Source organism: Delphinus delphis, chromosome 6, assembly GCF_949987515.2.
Source record: "Delphinus delphis chromosome 6, mDelDel1.2, whole genome shotgun sequence".
NCBI classification, from domain to species: Eukaryota; Metazoa; Chordata; class Mammalia; order Artiodactyla; family Delphinidae; genus Delphinus; species Delphinus delphis.
In genome coordinates, this window is record NC_082688.1 from 5,923,493 (window position 1) to 5,942,617 (window position 19,125).

The following is a 19,125-nucleotide window of genomic DNA, read 5'->3' on the forward strand; positions in this document are numbered from 1 at the left end:
AACAGGGCAAGACACAGAAGCAGCCACCAGGCCTGGCCTGGGCCCTTTCCTATGTGGTTTGATTGCCTTTTCCTTACCCAGGTTGTGGGCAGGAATGGCTTGGTACAGGCAGGCAGGACAGAAAGGCAAGTTATCCCTTCCATCCATCCACCCATCCATCTATCCATCTCTCCCAGCCCACAAGCATTAATGGGAGCCTACTCTGCTGGGCACTGGGGGAACCATGGTGACAAGGCAGCCCTTGGTCCTCAAGGAGCTCAGAGCTTGGCTGGGGTACACAGGTATCACAAGGCCACTATGGTCCAGTGTGGTCAGTGCTGGGATAGGGGAGTACTGGGACCTGTAGGAGCCCATGGGCCCAGAGGGTCGGCCAAGGACTCCTTGTGGAGGGTCCTGGAAGCTGAGCTCTGTAGTCAGATGAGTAGGGAAGAGTGTTCGGGGCAGAGGCACAGAGAGTGCAAAGGCCAAGATGGTGAGAGACTCTCCGTGGGGAGCAGTAGGGCTGGGGGCAGGCAGCCGAGATCTCCGGGGTCCCCCTGCTTCTCAGAGCTGCCTCTCACCCTTCTTCCAGTTCACTGCGTGTGTCCCTTACCCGTGACATTGCACGTCAGGTGAGCCATCTGCCCCTCGGGAACCTTGATTGCCTCCTCCAGGTCCTCGTTCTCGATACTGGGAGGAACTGGGAGAAGCAGGGAAGACAGACACTAACTGACCACGCTGAACAACCACGGAGCAGGAAGCTAAGAGCCCATGGTACCTCTCTTCCATTTCCCCATCCCCTCACGTCTGCCTCCATGGGGCTGTGAGTTTAATAAGCCCCAACCCTAACCCTCAGCAGCTGGCTGAGGGAAGTACCAGTGCCTCTGGGAGAAGGCCCTGATCAGAGGAAGGCAGTTGGGTGGTATTGAAAATCTTTTCCCCCTTTCATCTGGGGTTAGTTCCAGCTGTTTCTGGAAAGTTCTATGGCAGCCTCCGAGAAGAGGGTGCTGATGAGGCAAAGAAAACAAGGCTTGGCTTCTCCCTCCTGCCGGTGCCAGACCCCACCTCCAGAAGCTCCCAGGCCGGAGGGAAAGGATCGGTGGGTGCCCACGAGAATGGGGCGGTGACATACCCAGGACCTCCACGCTGAAGTTCCTCCGCACCTCCCCAGCCTCGTTGCTTGCCAGGCACGAGTAGAGGCCTCTGTCTTGCTCCTGGGCCCGGGTCATCTTCAGCATCCAGCCACCTGGGGAGGGGGGGAGTGGGCTCCACGCACAGCTATGAGCAGCCTTCTGTCCCAAGCTGAGCCCAGGCTGCCCGCCAGGAAGAGGCGCACGCCAGGCATTATATTTAGAGGTAGAGGCGTCTGCCTCCCACAATGTTCATTCCTCAGACGGGTAAACTGAGGCCCAGGAGGGCAAACAGATAGATGGAGCCCCCTGGACATTAGACCTACACCAGGGTGGACTTGAGGACCCTGTTCTAGTAAGAAGGATCTGTCACCTGGCTACCCTCTCTTCTGTGGGTTGGCTGGGGCTAAAAGGACAGCAATGGTTTATGTAGTCCTGGCTCAGATCAGAACCCTCATTCGACTCTGATGGACCTGGTAAAAGGCCACCTTCTCCCAGGGACCTCTCAGAGGTGAACCAGCTCCTCTCAGAGGAATGCAAGGATCTCCTAAGACCAGCCCAAGGAAGGTAGATACACATCATCACTGCTCTTCTTGCACCCAGGGCAGACATCACTAATTGATCGCCACGCTCCTTTCTGCTGGGCCCAGATGCAGTCTCTGAATTCATATCATCACACTGAATCTGGCGGCCCCCACCAAGTGCTCAGAAGTGGTACACAAGGGGAAACTTATTTACCATCCCAGCTTTGGCTGCATGGAACAACTGACGGGTCATTGAAGCTAAGCTTCAGGGGGCCTGGAAGTCCCTGAAAGATTCTGATGGGATATTGCCTCTTGGGCCTCAGTTTCCCCATTTGTATTCCAGCAAGAACCATCACAAACCAACTCTGTGAGGAAGATGAATATTCAAAGGGGAAAGTGCTTAGATCAGCATTTCCCAAAGTTTGTTACCGTTCCATGCTACGTTTCATAGGTGCCGTGAGAATTTTTTTCCGCAGGACTTATCAGAACCTTGACTATACAGATGGTCACTGTGAGTCTCCAGGAGAGCAGAACAGGAAGCCTTTTCCAAACTGATTTAAATCTGATTTTTTTTCCCTGGAGCACCTCACCTGACCAGTGTTTTTGGGTGCACTCTCAGGGGACCAACAGCTAAAACGGTTATCCCAGCCAAGCCTGGCAGTGCAGGATCAGAGGTCACAGGCATGTGATGGACACAGGTAGAGGGCCAGACCCGATAACCAGATACTCCCCTGACCGGCACCTTACCTGCCAAGAGGTAGGTGTCCTCCCCGGGGCTGATGGGCTCCTCCCCTCGGAACCAGAGGACCCCTGGAGGCGGGATGCCTGTGGCTTGACAGAGCAGCGTCAAGGGGCTGTGCAACACAGCCGTGACATTGGTCAGTGGGTCCAAGTCTCCAACGAGCTCTGGGGGCACTAGACACAGAGAAGAAGCCACATTCAGGATGCAGACGGGGGCTGTACGCTCCTGCTTGTCTCCCCACCAATGCCCTCGCCGAGGACCCCCGCCCCCCAGTCAGGGAAGCCTGAGGAGCAGAAGCGACAAGATCAGAGCTGCTCCCACTGAAGGGCGTGAGTGATGGCCACGGGCTGGGCTTTGGTAACAGGCTTGGGCCCCAGTTTCCCCGACCCCTCGTTGGAATGCCAGGAGAATTCGACAAGGACATGTGTAGGGCGCTCAGCACACGGCCTGGCACGGAGCAAAGACTGAGCAAACGAGACGGGAGTTAGAGCAAAGGGGAACACCAGATGGGTCCCTAAACCCACAGAGCAGAGTTCCATTCAGAAAGGAAGCCACACCCTATCAGGCAGGGATAGGTGGGCGAGGCTGGGGATCCCAGCAATGATGGAGACATGAGAGGGTCCTCCCTAAAGGACCCCTGCCCACCTCTCCCTCCTTGTCTCTCTCCACTCCCTGCCTCCACCCTGAGGCATGCAGTAGGAGCTCAGTAAGAGATTGGAAGCACAAGGCTCTTCTAGCCCCCGTGAACGTGCCCCAGCCCTCTGCAGAGTCTGTTCCCTATGCCTGGCACTCTTCCTCTCACCCCGGCTCCCGACGAACCCCTACTCAGCCTTTGCATTTCAGCTAAAAGGTCACCTCCTACAGGAAGCTGCCCTGACTTCCCAGGACAGTGGTCAGGATCTTCCTGATCTCTCGGGGACCCCCGAATTCCCCCATCACATACGAGTCATGCAGGATAAAGAATGCCCGGAACAGAGGAGGGGAACAGCAAACACGGGAGACAGGGAGGAGGGAAATGAGGGCCATTTGGAACCAGTCCTGATTTTGAAAGCAGTGCTTGCAGCTTCTTCCAACAGGAGCCCTACCCAGAGGGGTCCGACTCCTGGCAGAACAAGGGGGTGGCCCCAGGAGCACAGCTTGGGGATGGAAGCAGCCTTGCCTTCTCCAATCTGGTCCCCTTCCTGCCCTCCTCCAGCAGGCCGCAGGTCCTCACCCAGCACAGAGAGTGAAAACCTCCTCTCGGCCCTCCCGGCCATGTTCTCAGCCATGCAGCTGTAGCGCCCGGCGTGGACAGCCCGAGCCCGCTCCACGTGCAGCCTCTGACCCTGGCTCTGCAGCCGCAGGCCAGGCTCGGCCCCCACTGGCTCGCCGTCCCGCTCCCACGTCACCCTGGGCGGGGGTTTCCCTGTGGCGTTGCATTCCAGAGTGGCCTCCTCGTCCTGGACCACGGACACCTGTGTGTGGGGCTCCCGGGGGCCCGCGATCTGAGGGGGAACTGGCATGGGGAGAAAGCACGTCAGGGAAAGTGGGCCGCCGGGCACCAAACACGCGCCACATGCCAGGCTCTGGGCTCGCCTCCATTTGGCCTGTGTTCTTCCATGTCCCTTGCTGGCTGTGTGACCTTAGCCAGGTGACCTCAGCCAGGTGACCTCGCCTCTCTGGGCCTCCACTTTGCATCTGTATAATGGGGTCAGAAAAGTACCCCATGGCCCCCTCTCCCACACCCTGTGAATCACAGGAAGGCCCGCCGTTCCCGCCGTTCGGATAACGAGCTCACAGAACAGCCCTGAAGATTTGTGAGGGGTTTTCTTCCTTAGAAACCAGAGGCTTCCCGGAACTTAAACAGCTGTTAGGACTGGCCGAGGGTGAGGGATTATTCCACAGGTGGGGTTCTCCCCAAGATGCTGAACAGCATTTTTTTGGTTTTATTTTCTAGAATGATTTTTACAAGGTTGAGATATTTCATTTCATCCCGGCAGGACAAGTAGATGGAAACTTACGTTTCCATCACATATAGGAGCTTCGTATCAATTTTACATTTCTTTAGTTTCCAACTACTCCAAGCTGTGTTTTTTCCCCCCTCTGGACCATTGGGGGCTTCTTGGGATCACGCTGCCCCCTCTCTCACGCTGAGGTCAGGAGCTGTAAGAAGCTGGCTGGGGGTAGGGGGCAGCTGAAAGGCCAGAGAGCTAAGGGGTAACAGGACAGTGCTCTCATCAGCCCTGTTTTGTCTTTGCTTGGGTTTTGGGGTGAGGTCTGCCCTGCCAGGGCACCTGGCTGCCCGCCCTTTGGGCCCCACCTGGCCCCTTCCGCCTGGTTGAGGTCGTCCCAGCCTGACTCACCAAACACCTCCAGTTGCTGGTCCCGGCTGCTATTGCCGGCCACGTTGCTGCACTCACAGGTGTACGTTCCCTCCTGGGCCGGCTGGGCCTGTGCTAGATAGAGCAGCCGCCCCACAGCTGACAGCTGCCCAAGGCCGGCCCCGTCCATGGGCAGAGGCTGACCTGGATGCATGAGAAAGAAGCCCCTGGTCCTTGGTCCTTCCATCTCGAGTACTTGTCCTCCCATCCATCCTGGCCAGCTCCTGCTCATGCGTCAGGTGCCCACTTAGATGTCACCTCCACCAGGAAGCCTTCCCTGAGCACCAAATCTGATCCCGGAACCCACTCTGAGCTCCCAGAACACTGAGCCTCTCCCCAACACAGATAAGCCTGCAGGTGGCACGTCCGAATCCTGCCCTGGCGTGGGCTGTCCTGGACGGCAGACCCTGCCTCACTTTCCCCCTGGGATCCTTAGAGGTTCTCTGGGGCCTGGCATATAATAGCGCTCAGTGAAGGCTATCGAATGAATGACCCATCCATCTAGCTACACAGATGGGGGAGGGAGACCAAGCAGCTGGCACACCTGGCAGCAAGGAGACCCCGATGCAGGGAAGGATTTTGTAAACCAAGGGGCACTGGATTCAACACTAACTTCCGACATCCTGCACCTGTTCACAGCAGAGCGGCCCTCTGGGCTCTGGCCATCCGTCAGCATGTGTCCCCGCAGGCGGAGGAGACAAGGTGGCCACATGACATTCTTCCTCGCTCTTACATTCTATTCTCTGTCCGCGCTCTCTCCCCTGGTGATCGCGACTTGTCTTGTCACTTTGGGATTTATTCTTAGTCCAGACCTCTCTTCCCAGACCTGCCCTTGCAGCCTCTCCATCTGGGTGATGGCAGAATCACTCTCCTGACTACCAGGCCAAAGGTCATCCCCGACCCCTCCTTCTTCTTAGCCCCCATCCCAGCCGTCAGAAAATCCGGCCAGCACCACCTTTGAAATGCATCGAGACTACGGCCCCCACCCCAACACCTCATGGATACCCACCTAGTCCACGTGCCAGCATCTCTTGCCCAGAGTCCCTGCAGGAGCCCCCTCACTGGCCACTCTGCTCCCACCCTTGCTCCCAATGCTCTATTCTCATCATGCTGGTAGGAACCATCTAGAGTACAAACCAGACCCCTCCAGAAGCCCCATGTCACTCAAGGTAAAAGTTGAGATCCTTACAGCCTTTGATCCACCCCCATCGCACAGGTGACCATCGCCTGGTACCGTCCCCTTGCTGAATCTGCTCCAGCCCCACTGGCCTCTTTGCTGTTCTTCAAACATGCTTGGTTCATCCCTGCCCCAGGGCCTTTGCACCTGCCATCACCTCTGCCTGGAAAACTTTTCCCTACAATATCCTCATGCCCATCCCTCACCTTCTTCACATCTGCTTGGTCAAATGTCCCTGGCCACCCAACTTAAAATTGCAAATCCCACCTCCCTCCCCCCTCACGACTTCTCCCCTTTCCTGGCTTTTATTTCTCTCCATAGCACTTATCATGTCAGGTATTAAGTCATTTACAGGCATACCTCGGAGATATCATAGGTTCAGTTCCAGACAAATGCAAAAAGCGTATATCGAAATAAAGTGAGTCACGTGATTTTTTGGTTTCCCAGTGCATATAAAAATTATGTTTAGTCTATTAAGTGTGCACTATTATGTTTAAAAACACAACGTACATAACTTAATGAAAAATACTTTAAAATGCTAACCATCATCTGAGCCTTCAGCAAGCCATAATCTTTTTTCAATAGTAATATCAAAGATCACTAATCACAGACCACCATAACAAACATAATTATAATAATGAAAAAGTTATAAATATTGGGAGAATTATCAAAATGGGACAGAGACCCAAAGTGAGCAAATGCTGGAAAATGTTGGGGAAATGGTACCGATAGACTCGCTGGAGGCAGGGTTGCCATAAACCTTCAATTTATAAAAAACATGACATCTGCGAAACTCAGTAAAGCAAAGTACAATAAAACGAGGTAGGCCTATACTAACTTCTCATTTATTATCTGACTGCCTCAATCCACTGCCATACGTCCAGCACCTAGAATGGGGCCTGGTACGAGAGGCTCTCAACAAATACTGGTTAAATGAATGAATTCCAAATATTTATTGAGCACCTGTTTTGTACCGGGCACTGTCTTAGCCACTGCTGAATTCCCAGACAGTGCCTCCCAGGGCTCACGGGCTCACGGAGAAGCAGACATTGAAGGACTAAGGTGGGTAATATGATGAGCTAACATACAGGGGTGGCGTCAAGGAAGCCTAGACTGGGGTGGAGGTCAGGGAGGGCTTCCTGGAAGAAGAGACATCTGAAGTGAGGCCTGAGGATCAATCCAGCTCTCATTGGTTGAGGAGGGGCTGCAGGGCCTTCTGTCACCAGCACCCACACCCCCTAGGGCTGTAAGCCCACCCACCTCCAACTCAGCTAGAATGGGGGCACCCAGCGAGGGCAGGGAGCAGCCTCCTTGGGTGGGGCAACGAGGGTAGGGCTGGGCGAGGTCAGCCATCCTACCGTCCTTCCTCCAGGAGATCTTGGGGAAGGGGACGCCCCAACATTCGCAGGACAGCCTGGCGGGGTGCCCCTCGGTCACAGTCAGGGTGCGAGGCTCTGGTGAGGGGAACACTGGAGGGACTGAGTGAAACAGAGGAGGTGAGGTGGGCAGGAAGTTGTGGGCTGGGATAAGAAAGGGGCCCCGTGGGGGAGAGGGTGGGGTGGAGGAGGGCTGTATCCTAGAGCCCACTCAAGGCAGCCCCAACCCCAGGGCTTGAGAGCCAGCCCTCACAGGGGCAGGGGGAGGGACCCCAGCCCAGCCCAGGAGAACCTCACCCCAGACATTTAGGTTGTAGTGTTTCTCCGAGCAGCCTGCCTGGTTCCGCGCCTCGCAGGTATAGCGGCCTGCGTCCGCCACCCCGGCTCTGTCCACCTGGCCGAGAGCAAAAGCAACCCATCAGCGGGGGCGGCACAGATGGGATTACGCCCGGACAGACTGTGTGACCTTGGGCATGTCACTTTACGTTGCTGAGTCCCCCCTCCCACCCGGAACCACGGAGCAGTGGTAGCACCTGCTGCGCCTCTTGTACCGGGAAGTTTCTGGAAGCCGGGGCCTTGGTGGCCTGACATGGACCGGGCACAAATGGTGGCCCTGCCAGCCTCACCCCACTTCACATCCACAGCCCAGTGCTGTTCCAAGGAGGAGGCGGAGGGGACCCTGTCCTCGGGGGTCAGATCCTGACCTAGGGGGGTGAGGGAGCTAGGCTGTGGCTTTGCAGAATGAAGGGAAGGAGGGGGGGGGGTATTCCAGGCAGAGGAAACCAAAGAAAGGGGCTCAGAGTTGGGGATGATCACATCACAAGATGTAGAGGGGTGGGAGGAAGAGGAACAGGCTGGAGTGGAGGTTCTCCCCGCGCCTTGGAGAGGTACGTCCCTCCCGCAGCTGACATGGACGAGCTGTGCTCTGGGGCAGGTGGGGCCTCACAGACATTCTCTAGGACTCTCCCAGCCACCCCAGAAGAAAGGCAACAGGTGCTCACAGGTGAGAGAGCAGAGGCCAGGGTGGTGAGAACACGACCACCCAACGGGGCAGTAGTCCGGAGACGTGGAGCTAAACTTTAAATCCAGGCTGTGACTCCAGAGGCCCTGACCCTAATTAACCCCTGCCTTGCCGGGTCAGATGAAGGGCCTTAAATGCCCAAAGGCAAGGAGGCTTTCGAACAAGGAGTGAAAAACTCGTGGGGGTCCTGAGGATAGTGCCCCCCCGCCCCGCCACTGAGGGCTCAGTCCTGGGGCTGGAAGCAGCTCTGATGGGTCCTGGGACGGGCGGGGCCTGCAGGTCACAGTGAGCTGAACTGTGCTCACGGGGGCACCTCAGCCCGCCCTGTTCAGGGCTCAGCTCTGCTCACAGTGGGGGCCCCCTTGGTGGCCTGGGAGGCCGCACACCTCCAGCAAGGCCTTGTCTGCGGAGAGGCGGATGCCAGGCCGGGGCTCCAGGGGGCGGCCGTCCTTCCACCAGCTCAGCACGGGAGGGGGCACAGCGTGGCTCTGGCACTCCAGGGCCACTGACTCGTTGGCCACGACGGACACATTCAGCTCTTCTCCAAGGATGCTTGGGGGCACTGCGGGAGGGGGCGGGGCAGGGGCTGTCTCAGCAGCCGGGAGCAACCACCAGGGATGGGAAGTCACCATTAGGATGAGGGCCCACCCCCTGAGCTGCAGCCCTCTCGTCCTCCCTTGATGACCTTCAGAGGAGGCCCCCAAACCTGAAGAGGATGGTGCATTATAACAACATCAATAGTCTGAATATGATTTTGTACTTTAGTTGTACCAGATGTTACCACTGAGGGAAGGGCCCACCCCCCCACCTGTCCACAACAGGGGAGTTCACACTCTAGGAGAGGGCTCTGGGGGTCCAACTGACCCCTACATGAAGGCAGACACAGTCCCAGGCCAGACCTCCCACATCCAACCCCCGGGGATGCCCCGGCCCCACCTTCTTGAGCCGGTGGCCTGCACCCGGCAAAGTCCAGGGCCTGACACTCACCGTGGACATGCAGGATGATGTCCCGGCGGTCCTCGCCCACCGCATTCACGGCGACGCAGGAGTAGCTGCCGGAGTCGGAAGCCCGGGCACTGGCCAGCGTGAGGACCCGGCCCCCAGGGAAGACCTGTGGCCCAGAAGGAAGTCCACGTGAGGTCCGGCCCTGCTAGCAGGCACAGCGGGCAGCTTGTCCCAGACCCCCGGGGCCCGCCACAATGCAGAGGAACCCCGAGCTCTACCCAGACCCCAGGACCTCTGCTGGCTGGTGGGGAATAACATCTGTCCTGGGAAACAGTCCCCTGGAGTGGGGCTATGGCTCGGGAGCCCTTGAGATAGGGCTGGTCCCCAAGTGTAAGATGCACGACTGATTTCAAAGAGTTTGTACAAAAATGTCTGGTTAATGATTTCTTATACTGATCACGTGATGCAATGATACTTTTTGGATATACTGGGTGAACTAAAATGTATTTTTTATACAGCAGTTTTTTTTAATATTCACTATTTATTTATTTATAAATAAATAAAGTAGCCAAAGGACACTTTTATTTATTTACGTATGCCACACTGTGAGGCTTTTGGGATCTTAGTTCCCCGACCAGGGATCGAACCCGTGCCCCCTGCAGTGGAAGCAAGGAGTCCTAACCACTGGACCACCAGGGAATTCCTTAAAATGCATTATTAAAATTGGTTTCACCTGTTTCTTTTTATGCCTCCTAATGCAGCTACTAGAAATTTTTAAATTACATATTCGGTTCACCTTGGTGGTGTGCATTACGTTTCTGGAGACCACCTGGCTCTAGACTCCGTTCAGCATCTCCCCTTCCTCCCTCCAGTCGACCATCCTGGGCCATCACTGTTTCCCTCTCCCCGCAGCACTCCCAGGCCCTGACCTCTGCTCCCAGCACCTACTGAGGCACCCAGGAGGCGAGTCAGGGCCACCCACCCCTACTGACCTGGAGGCCAGAGGTCCCTGCAGTGGACACAGGGTTTCCATCCTTCAGCCACATCAGCATGGGGCTGGGGGCTCCCGTGGCGTTACAGGTCAGCCGAACCGGGCTGTGGAGCATCACGGGACCCGGCAGGCTGGGTGGCAGAGTGATGCGCGGAGGCACTGCAGGTTGAGGGCGGCACAGGGCACAGGCTGAGCCCCGCTGGGGGTGAAGCAGGCAGGGCCCCTGGCTGTGTACCCACACGGGAGCACACGGCCACAAACAAAAGCTTAGGGACAGCCACTCCCAACATGGGCGCAGCGCTCCACAGTCCTTGAGGTTGCTCATCTCACCCTTCCAACTCCATCATGAGGCTTCCACAGATGGGAAACTGAGGCTCAGAGAGGGAAGTCACCTGCCCAGGGCTGACCAGCTAGGAACTGGCAGAAGCAGCCCCTCAACTTGGGCCTTCTGCTCAGCACGAGGTCATTATCAGGGGGATGGTGTAGGGGTAACCAGGGTTGAGAATCCCTGGGCAGGTTTTGCTTTCCAACTCAGAGGTATCAGCCTCCAGACAGCCCCTCGTGGGCAAAAAATGGTCAGAAGAGTCAGTTGTATCTGGGAGGCATGAGCCATGACACCCAGGGTCCCAGCCTCCTGTCCAGCTCCCTACCCACTGCTGTCAGGATAAAGACCCAATCTCTCCAGCCTCCATCTGGTCCCCAGCACCACCCCGGCCCCTCCTCTCACTGTTCTGTAAGCTCCAAGCCCCCAGCCTCCTTTCAGTTTCTCATTTGGCACATGGTCTCCGTTTAGGCATCCAGCTCTCCAAGATGCCTCCTGGGACCCCCCAGGCCAGGTCAGCGCCCCAGTTCCAGGCATTCAGTTGTACCTCACTTTTCCTAGCTCTTATCACAATCGTCATGAAACAGTACTCTGGGTAAGTATCCAGTTACCGCATCCTCCACTAGACTGAAAGCTCCCGGGTCCGTCTTGCTCAGGGCTGCAGCCCCAGGGTCTGCCCAGGGCACGTACAGGCACACCTCGTTTTACTGTGCTTCGCCTCACTGCACTTTGCAGATGTTGTGCTTTTTACAAATGGAAGGTTTGTGGCAACCCTGCCTTGCGCAAGTCTATCGATGCTATTTTTCCAACAGCATTGGCTCACTTCTGGTCTCTGCGTCACATTTTGGTAATTCTCGCCATATTTCAAACTTTTCCCTTACTGTTCTATTTGTTATAGTGACCTTTGAGGTTGCTACTACGACTCACCAAAGGCTCAGATGATGGTTAGCATTTTTTTTAGCAATAAAATACTTTTTAATTAAAGTCTGTACTTTCTTTAGACATAATGCTACTGCACAGTTACTACAGTATAGTGTAAGCAGAACTTTTCTATGCAAGGGGAAACCAAAACATTCATGTGACTTGCTTTATTTTGATATTCGCTTTATTGTGGTGGCCTGGAACTGAATGAACCTGCAGTATCTCTGAGGTACGCCTGTCCTCAACAGATGGAGGAATTGGTGTTTGAATAAATGGATGGTTAGATGGATGGATGGGTGGATAGGCAGAGGACTGGACGGATGGTTGGATCAGTGGAAGAACAGTTGGGTGTTTCCATGCATGGATAGAAGAATGGATGGGTAAATTATCAATGGATGGAAGGAAGGAAAGATGAATGAAAGGAAGGATGGATGGATGGACGACAGATGGATGAACAGACTGAGGGACAAATGGATGGAAGACAACTTTGGGGACAAGGATCCCTTTAGTCTCAGGGCAGCTCACCATTGACCCGTAGGCCATATTGCAGCTCTGTGCTGCCTGCCACATTGGATGCCACACAGCGGTAGCTCCCAGCGTCAGAAGACTGGGCTCGCTCAATGAGGAGAACTCTCCCATCAGCTGACACCGTCACTCCCTTCTGGGCAGAGACAGGCTGGTGGCCCTTGAACCAGGAGATATCTGGTGAAGAGAAGAGAGATGAAAGGGTCCCTGTCAGCCCTTCAGACTGTGCCCTGTGTCATGGGCATCCAGGAGAGGCTTCCTGGGTGGCCACATGGTGTGCCTTTATTTCAGGCACTGGAGAAAGCCAGTGTTCCCCAGGAAGGGGGGCAGGGCAGAACAGGGCGGCGTTGTCTGAGATGGAACCGAAGGCAGAGAGGGATGCAGGCTGGGGCAGCCAGGAGCAAGGAGAGTCAAAGTCAGCCCAGCCCCTCACGTCCTCCCCCTGCCAGGAGACCACCCATGGGGGAGATCTTTAGAGGAGAACACGGTATACCCCAAAACAGCGGCCTCATAAATATGGACCAATTATAAACAGCTACATGCGCCCCCATGTCCATAGCAGCACTATTCACAATAGCCAAGACATGGAAACAACGTAAATGTCCATCGACAGAGGAGTGGATAAAGATGGGTGCATATACACAATGGAATACTACTCAGCCATAAAAAAGAACGAAAGAATGCCATTTGCAGCAACATGGGTGGAACCAGAGATTAGCATACTAAGTGAGGTAAGAAAGAGAAAGACAAATGCCATATGATATCACTTATATGTGGAATCTAAAATATGACACAAATGAACCTATCTACAAAACAGACTCGTGGACACAGAGAACAGACTGGTGGTTGCCACGGGAAAGGGGGTTGGGGAGGGACGGAGTGGGAGGTTGGGGTCAGCATACATAAGCTATCATATATAGAATGGATAAACAACAAAGTTCTACTGTATAACACAGAGAATTATATTCAATATCCTATGATAAACCATAATGGAAAAGCATATTAAAAAAGAATGTATATATATATATATATATATATATATATATATATATGTATAACTGAATCACTTTGCTGTACAGCAGAAATTAACACAACATTGTAAACCAATATACTTCAATTTAAAAATAAATTTAAAAAATAAAGTTAATAAAGAGATAATAAATAAATTAGTAATGACCGATTGTATCTTCAACTTCCTTACCTCCTGCCAGGGTCCAGCCCAGAAGAGCGTTTCCCCATGGCAGAGGGCAAATACCTCCAGGGCTCACCACCCCAGGCAAAGCAGGATTGAGCTGGCTCAGATGGGGGACAGGAAACGGACCCCCTTCCTGGGCCCATCCTGTCTGCCGGGCACCCACACCTAGCCGTAGCTCTCAGACCTTTGCTCAACTGCTGGTCTAGAGAAGAGGCCCAGGCCCTCCAGGTCCTGTTTCTCACCGCCAGCCCTGGGGCGGCCCCGCGAAGCCACAAACTCAGCAGAAACCCGGCAGGTTTGTTTCAGACACCAGTGCAAAGGCTCTGGGCCCTGGCAGTGACTGGCATGTAATGGGCATCGCATAAATGGCTGTTGACAAGGAAGAGGGGAACGCTGGGGAGGGAAGGGGAAGGGCTGCTGATCTCATCCTGCTTTGTCCACAGCCAGAGTGGTGCCTGTGGCACTGCCCCGCCTCTTTGGATGGGAACTGGGGTTGGCTGGAGGTGGCTTTCAGCCAACAGGAGGGGTCTTACTTACCAGGAGGGGGTACGCCTGAAGCCAGACACTCCAAGTTTACGGAGGCATTTTCCAGCACTGCCTTTTTGACCAGGCCCGGCTCGATATTGGGGGGCACTAGGGGAGACGAGGAGAGCCCCGGCTTGGAGGGGGTACAGGCTCTGGGTGGCTCATCTCAGCCTCCCCAGTGCCCCTCCCCAGCCCTCCCAAGGTGCCTGACCCCCCGGGAACAGCCAGCATCAGACACACCGGGGAGGTGGACCCCAGACAGTCACGAGGAGCGACAAGGGCAAGGATTTGCCCATATACACAAGGACCTAAATGAGCCCCCAGATGAAGAGAACAAGCAAAGATAAATATGAATGAGAACAAGGCTGTCCACTGAAAATCTGGCAGAAAACAACCAAAAGCGACCACGGAGCAAATGATTTTCTACTTCTGAAGTTAAGTAAGTGACATTAATTTTAGAACCCCCCAGCCGTCCCCAACCCCCCACGGCAGCCCTGCGGGCCCTCAATCACCCACCACCCCAGGTCCAGGCTCCGCCTCCACCCACATCCTCACCCAACACCTTGAGCGCCACGTCTCTCCTGCTCTCCCCAGCCAGGTTAGTGGCAGCACAAGTGTAGATGCCTTCGTCCCTCAGGTCCACCTTCTCGATCTGGTGGAGAGGAGGAAAGGCAGGTGTGTGCCAGGATGTGGGTGGGGCCTGGGGTCAGAGCAACACGGACGTGGCAAGTGGCCGGGCTGTTGCTGACCCCAGCGCAGGAGAAGTGAGGCAGGGGCACAAGCGTGGTTCCGGCTGGAGTTCTGAGCCACACATTCAGATCCCAGGGGATCCCTCTGGTCTTGGGGATACTCCCCTCCCCCCATTTTCTCCCTCTGGGAGCTCAAACTCCGGGGACCTCGACTAGGCTTAGGGTTCCCTTCCTTCTTCAGACCCAGCACCCCAAGGTCCACTGAGCATTTCTAGGATGAGTGGACTCTGTTTGTCCTGCCCCCAGGCTGCCAGAGCTCCGCTTGGGCTCCCCGGGGCCGCTAAAAAGCAGCCCCTCCCCCTGTGCAAGGTTGGCCTGGCAGCCCTGGGGCCCTTGCACGTACCTGCAGGTTCCCCCCCGAGGCTGCCAGGGCCACACCATCCTTCCACCAGCGGAGGCTTGGGGTAGGTACCCCAGTCCCTGCACATTGGAGGGTCACAGGCTGCAGGAAAGGGGCTGTGATGTCCTCACCCCCAACTATGACCACCGACGGGAGCTCTGGGCAGAGGGAGAGGCAGGGAGGCCCAGTCAGGGTCAGGAGGGGTGCAGTGGGCACCCAGAAACCTCTTCAATGCCTGGGGAGGGAGGGAGTGGCATTGCAGGGCTGGCCTCTAGCTTCCCCCCACTCAACCCTCCAGATACCTGGCCTTAGGGTAAAGAGCACCAGACTGAGAGCCGGCAGAGCTAGTCTTTCCCTTTCAAATTCTCCCATTCATCATCCATCCATCCATCATCCATCCATCCATCACTCATCCATCCATTATCCATCCACATGTGCACTGAGCATCTACTCTGTGTCCCACACTGCACTATGCACAGGGACACAGCAGAGAAAGTTCTGTGCTGCCCTCAGAGCTCCCAAGCTGGGCAGTGGAGATGAACAGCCAAACGAGAAGTCCCAATACAGTAGGTGGGGGGTTATGGCCACGAGAGGCTGGGCAGTGCAGATTATAACCATGGTGGAATCAAGGAGGGCTTCCTGGAGGAAGGGGTGTTTTTTAGGACAGACCTGAAAGATAGGAAGGAGCTAATCAGGCAAAGAGGAAGAATGTTCCAGGCAGAGGGAACAGCATTTGCAGGACTGGAGGTAAGAAAGCCAACGTATTTAAACAGCTGAATGAAGTTCAGCGTGGTCAGCATAGAGAGAGCGAGCTGGGGTCGGGGGGAAGCTCGGGAGGGGATCGAAGGCCCGTAGACAAGTGTGGTGAGCAGCTGAGACCACCCTCTCACACCTGTGTCTCTTTGGGGAGCTGGCAAGTCCAGACCAGGAATGCTGTCCAGAGAAGACCAGCTCCATGCCCTTCCCATGTCTGTCAGGCTGGCTTCACCCACCCCGGCATCTCGGGCTGTCATTACCCCAGAACGCCAGGCCGCCCTCACCGTGCACAGACAACTCCACTTCAGCCCCTGCAGTGCCCGCTTCATTGGTGGCCTGGCAGGCGAAGAGGCCCGCGTGGTCCAGCTCCACGTGGTCGATGCGCAGTGTGGTCCCCTGCGAGGTCAGCTGCACCCCGGCCAGCTCCTCGGCTGGGCGGCCATTCTGCAGCCAGCTAAGGTGTGTGGGGAGGGGAACGGGTCAGCCTGAGGCTAGAGAAGGTAGGGGCAACAGGACAGGCCAAGAGGCCAGGCAGCATCTCTCTCCTGTCCTCACATCCCGGGCTCCATGGCCTCTTTCATGCTCCTGGGAGGGGAAGCATCTCCCCTCCCCACCCACCCCCAAAGCATGCTCTCTGCCTGTCCCCCAGCCCCCCAGTTCTGGCCTCCACCACCCCATACGCACTGGATCGCGGGCACTGGGGAGCCTGAGGCCTGGCAGGGAAGGTCCAGGGGCTGTCCTACGAGGGTGGTCACCGGGCCCAAGCCTTCAGCCAACAGGAGCTGCGGGGGCACTGTGGGCAGGGGCCACCATTGGGTGTCTGGAGCTGAGGAAATCCCGGCCTACAGCCCTCCCAAGTCCCAGTGCCGCCAGAGCCAGGCCCAAGCTTCCGCTCACCCTTCAAGCACTCCCATAAACGGCCCCTTGTCCAGAAGGCCTTCTAGGACCACCCAAGTTCAGCCTCCCCACAGGATCGGTCTGTTTATTCAATGTCTTCCCACCAGACCCAGGGCTCAGGAGTCCCGTCTCCCTGTTCCCTGCCTTATCCAGGGTTAATGGCTGTGAAGTGTCCGTGAAATGGAAGAAGCAGGCTAGGCGTGGGAGGAGGGGTCCACGGCCCAGGTGACTCGGGTGGGGCAGGCCTGGGCTCACCCTGCACCTCCACGGAGTACTGCAGCACGGCCTCCCCGGCGGGGCTGCTGGCCACGCAGCTGTACAGGCCTCCAGACGCCTCCCCCAGGCTCTCCAGGCTCAGCATGCCGCCGCCCTCCTCCAGCCACGTCCCATTGCTCTCCGCCACGGGTAGCCCCTCGTGGTGCCAGGAGAGGGTGGGGGCTGGGTGGCCTCTGGCCACACACTCCAGCGCCAAGGGCCTCCCGGCCACGGCCTTCACCACACGGGGCCCTCCACCAGCGCCCTCGATGGTGGGCGGGACTAGGGAAGAGGCAGGGGGTGCTCAGGGACCAGCAGCCTGGTTAAGTCCCTCACAGACCCCAACCCATGTGAAATGCCTTCTCCTCCCCTCCACTAGCTGGAACCCCTGTTCAGACATCACCTCCTCTGGGGCGCCTCCCCCGGCACCCTGGCTGGAAGCACTCTCTCCCTCCTCTGCCCCTTGGTGTCATTCCCACCCCCCCCACACTGCCTGCATCCTCTCTCCACACCCTGCGACCCCCGTGACCTCAGCCTGAGCAGAACGACACTTGTCTCTGTGCGTCTCCAGTATCTGCACACGGTAGGTCTCAAGATCTGCTGAACCCAAAGGGATGGGTTCCCCAGAGCCCAAGACCAGAGCCTCTACTCCTACTACTGGTCCCCTCCCTGGCCTGAGGAGGCGAGCAGACCCTAGCCCAGATGGCCCGGCCTCTGGGGGCTCCTAACTCAGCCAGTGATGGCCAAGGGGGTAGCCAGAGGGGGGGCTTCTCTCTTCCCCTTGGGGAGGGCCCCCAGGTTGCTAAGCCCACAAAGTCATTGCCAGGAGACATGGGGCGATGAGGGAACGGGATGGGCTTCTCAACATTGCCTGGGTCACTAGCCCCACTGAAAATATAATGAAAACACACACGTGCATGTTCCATCCATTTCCAGGAGGTTCTCAGATCCCTGAATAAGAATCCCGGAGTTGGCTGCTGCCCGTAGACCCCACACACCTCAACTTCCCTTTGGGGTCCCCAGGACTCCAGCATCCAAGCCCTTTGTATCTTTGGGGACCAGCGCTCCGGAGCTGATTCCTCGAGAGGAACCAGAATGACCCCACCAGGCTGCACTCTGCCTTCTAAACTTCATCTGCTCAGACCCATCCCTGCCCTCCTACACACACCCTGTCCTCTTGAGTCCTTCACATGTCCTCAGAGCCAAGCCCCTCCAGGCAGGCCAACGCTGAGGTTAACAGAGCACAAGTCAGACCCTCGAGGTAGGAACTGGGTCCTCTCACCTCCCAGCGGGGTGACCTGGGCCAGCCCCAGAGCCCACCACGCTCACCCATGAGTGGGGGGACCAGGGCCCTAGTCCCTGTGCCGTGATTAAATTAGCTAGTGCTGTGACGAGCCCCAGGGGGTCTGGACCACAGTGAGTGGCTAATTAAGAGCAGTTAGTTATTAGCTGTGGTCGTGGGGGTGTGGGCGCAACTTCCTGAGAAGTCCTAAACCACGAGGGGGAGACCTGGATTCTCCACTCGGCTCTGCTGGGGCCCCGAGACAGGCCCTTCCCCTGGCGTCGGTTTCCTCACCCGCCTGAGGAAGGCTGGACGAGCTGAGATGACCCTTCTCCCTGGGTAACCCCTCATTCGCATTTTCCTGGGCCTCTGTCTGCTCCCTTCACCCACCTTTAGAGCCAGATGGAGGCCATCCCGGCCCAGACTCCCTCCCACCACTCACCCCAGCTGACCACTGCTCCTGCTGTGACCCCGGGCCGCTCACCGAAAACCTCCAGCCGGGTGGCCTTCTCCATGACCCCCACGGGGTTGCTGGCCCTGCAGGTGTAGATGCCAGTGTCCGAGCCCTGGGCCCTCTCCAGATGCAGCTGTCGGCCGCCCCTGGTGTAGACGGCCCCGGCACTTGGAAGCAGGGGGTCCCCATCCTTGAACCAGATGATGTCAGGCGTGGGCACTCCTCGGGCTTCACACAGGAGCCACATGGGGTGGCCCTCCATGACGGCCAACTCACTTGTCTCGTTGGAGCCCCAGATGGTGGGAGGTGCTGAGGACAATGGGGGGCGGGGGGCAATCACAGGGAGCCTGCCCAGCACCGAGGTGGCTGGTGTCCCATCCCTTGCAGCCCCATGCACCTGTCTGTGGGCCACAAGCACCGCACATGTCACAGGCTTCTACTGCAGGGGTGGGAGGAGGGGTGGGGGGTTCTGGGGACAGACAGGAGATACTGGCCAGGGACACGCTGACGTGGGGGGCAAGCCCGGCCATCACAGGAAGCGCAGAAAGCGGGGGAAGGGCCACAGGTCAGGCTCCGGACCCCACTTCGCCTCTGACTCGCTGTATGACCCGCATAGGTCACATCCCCTCTCTGGGGCTCAGTCCCCCCATCTGTAACAC

At 56.9% G+C, this 19,125-nt stretch overlaps 1 protein-coding gene across 1 annotated transcript in view; it reads right to left on the reverse strand.

Moving 5' to 3' along the window:
* HMCN2 (hemicentin 2) overlaps nucleotides 1-19,125 on the reverse strand; it is a 149,894-nt gene that overhangs the window by 51,469 nt on the left and 79,300 nt on the right. Inside the window, exons 31-48 of the mRNA XM_060013970.1 lie at nucleotides 18,497-18,775; nucleotides 16,731-17,012; nucleotides 16,263-16,371; nucleotides 15,863-16,032; nucleotides 14,826-14,980; nucleotides 14,289-14,385; nucleotides 13,746-13,841; nucleotides 12,014-12,190; nucleotides 10,247-10,404; nucleotides 9,297-9,420; nucleotides 8,696-8,871; nucleotides 7,586-7,682; nucleotides 7,271-7,390; nucleotides 4,718-4,879; nucleotides 3,589-3,870; nucleotides 2,381-2,548; nucleotides 1,112-1,225; nucleotides 593-679 (exon numbers count right to left, since the gene is read on the reverse strand). Of these exons, the coding sequence (XP_059869953.1) occupies nucleotides 593-679; nucleotides 1,112-1,225; nucleotides 2,381-2,548; nucleotides 3,589-3,870; nucleotides 4,718-4,879; nucleotides 7,271-7,390; nucleotides 7,586-7,682; nucleotides 8,696-8,871; nucleotides 9,297-9,420; nucleotides 10,247-10,404; nucleotides 12,014-12,190; nucleotides 13,746-13,841; nucleotides 14,289-14,385; nucleotides 14,826-14,980; nucleotides 15,863-16,032; nucleotides 16,263-16,371; nucleotides 16,731-17,012; nucleotides 18,497-18,775 (2,853 nt within the window). The remainder of the gene's footprint in view (nucleotides 1-592; nucleotides 680-1,111; nucleotides 1,226-2,380; nucleotides 2,549-3,588; nucleotides 3,871-4,717; nucleotides 4,880-7,270; nucleotides 7,391-7,585; nucleotides 7,683-8,695; nucleotides 8,872-9,296; nucleotides 9,421-10,246; nucleotides 10,405-12,013; nucleotides 12,191-13,745; nucleotides 13,842-14,288; nucleotides 14,386-14,825; nucleotides 14,981-15,862; nucleotides 16,033-16,262; nucleotides 16,372-16,730; nucleotides 17,013-18,496; nucleotides 18,776-19,125) is intronic.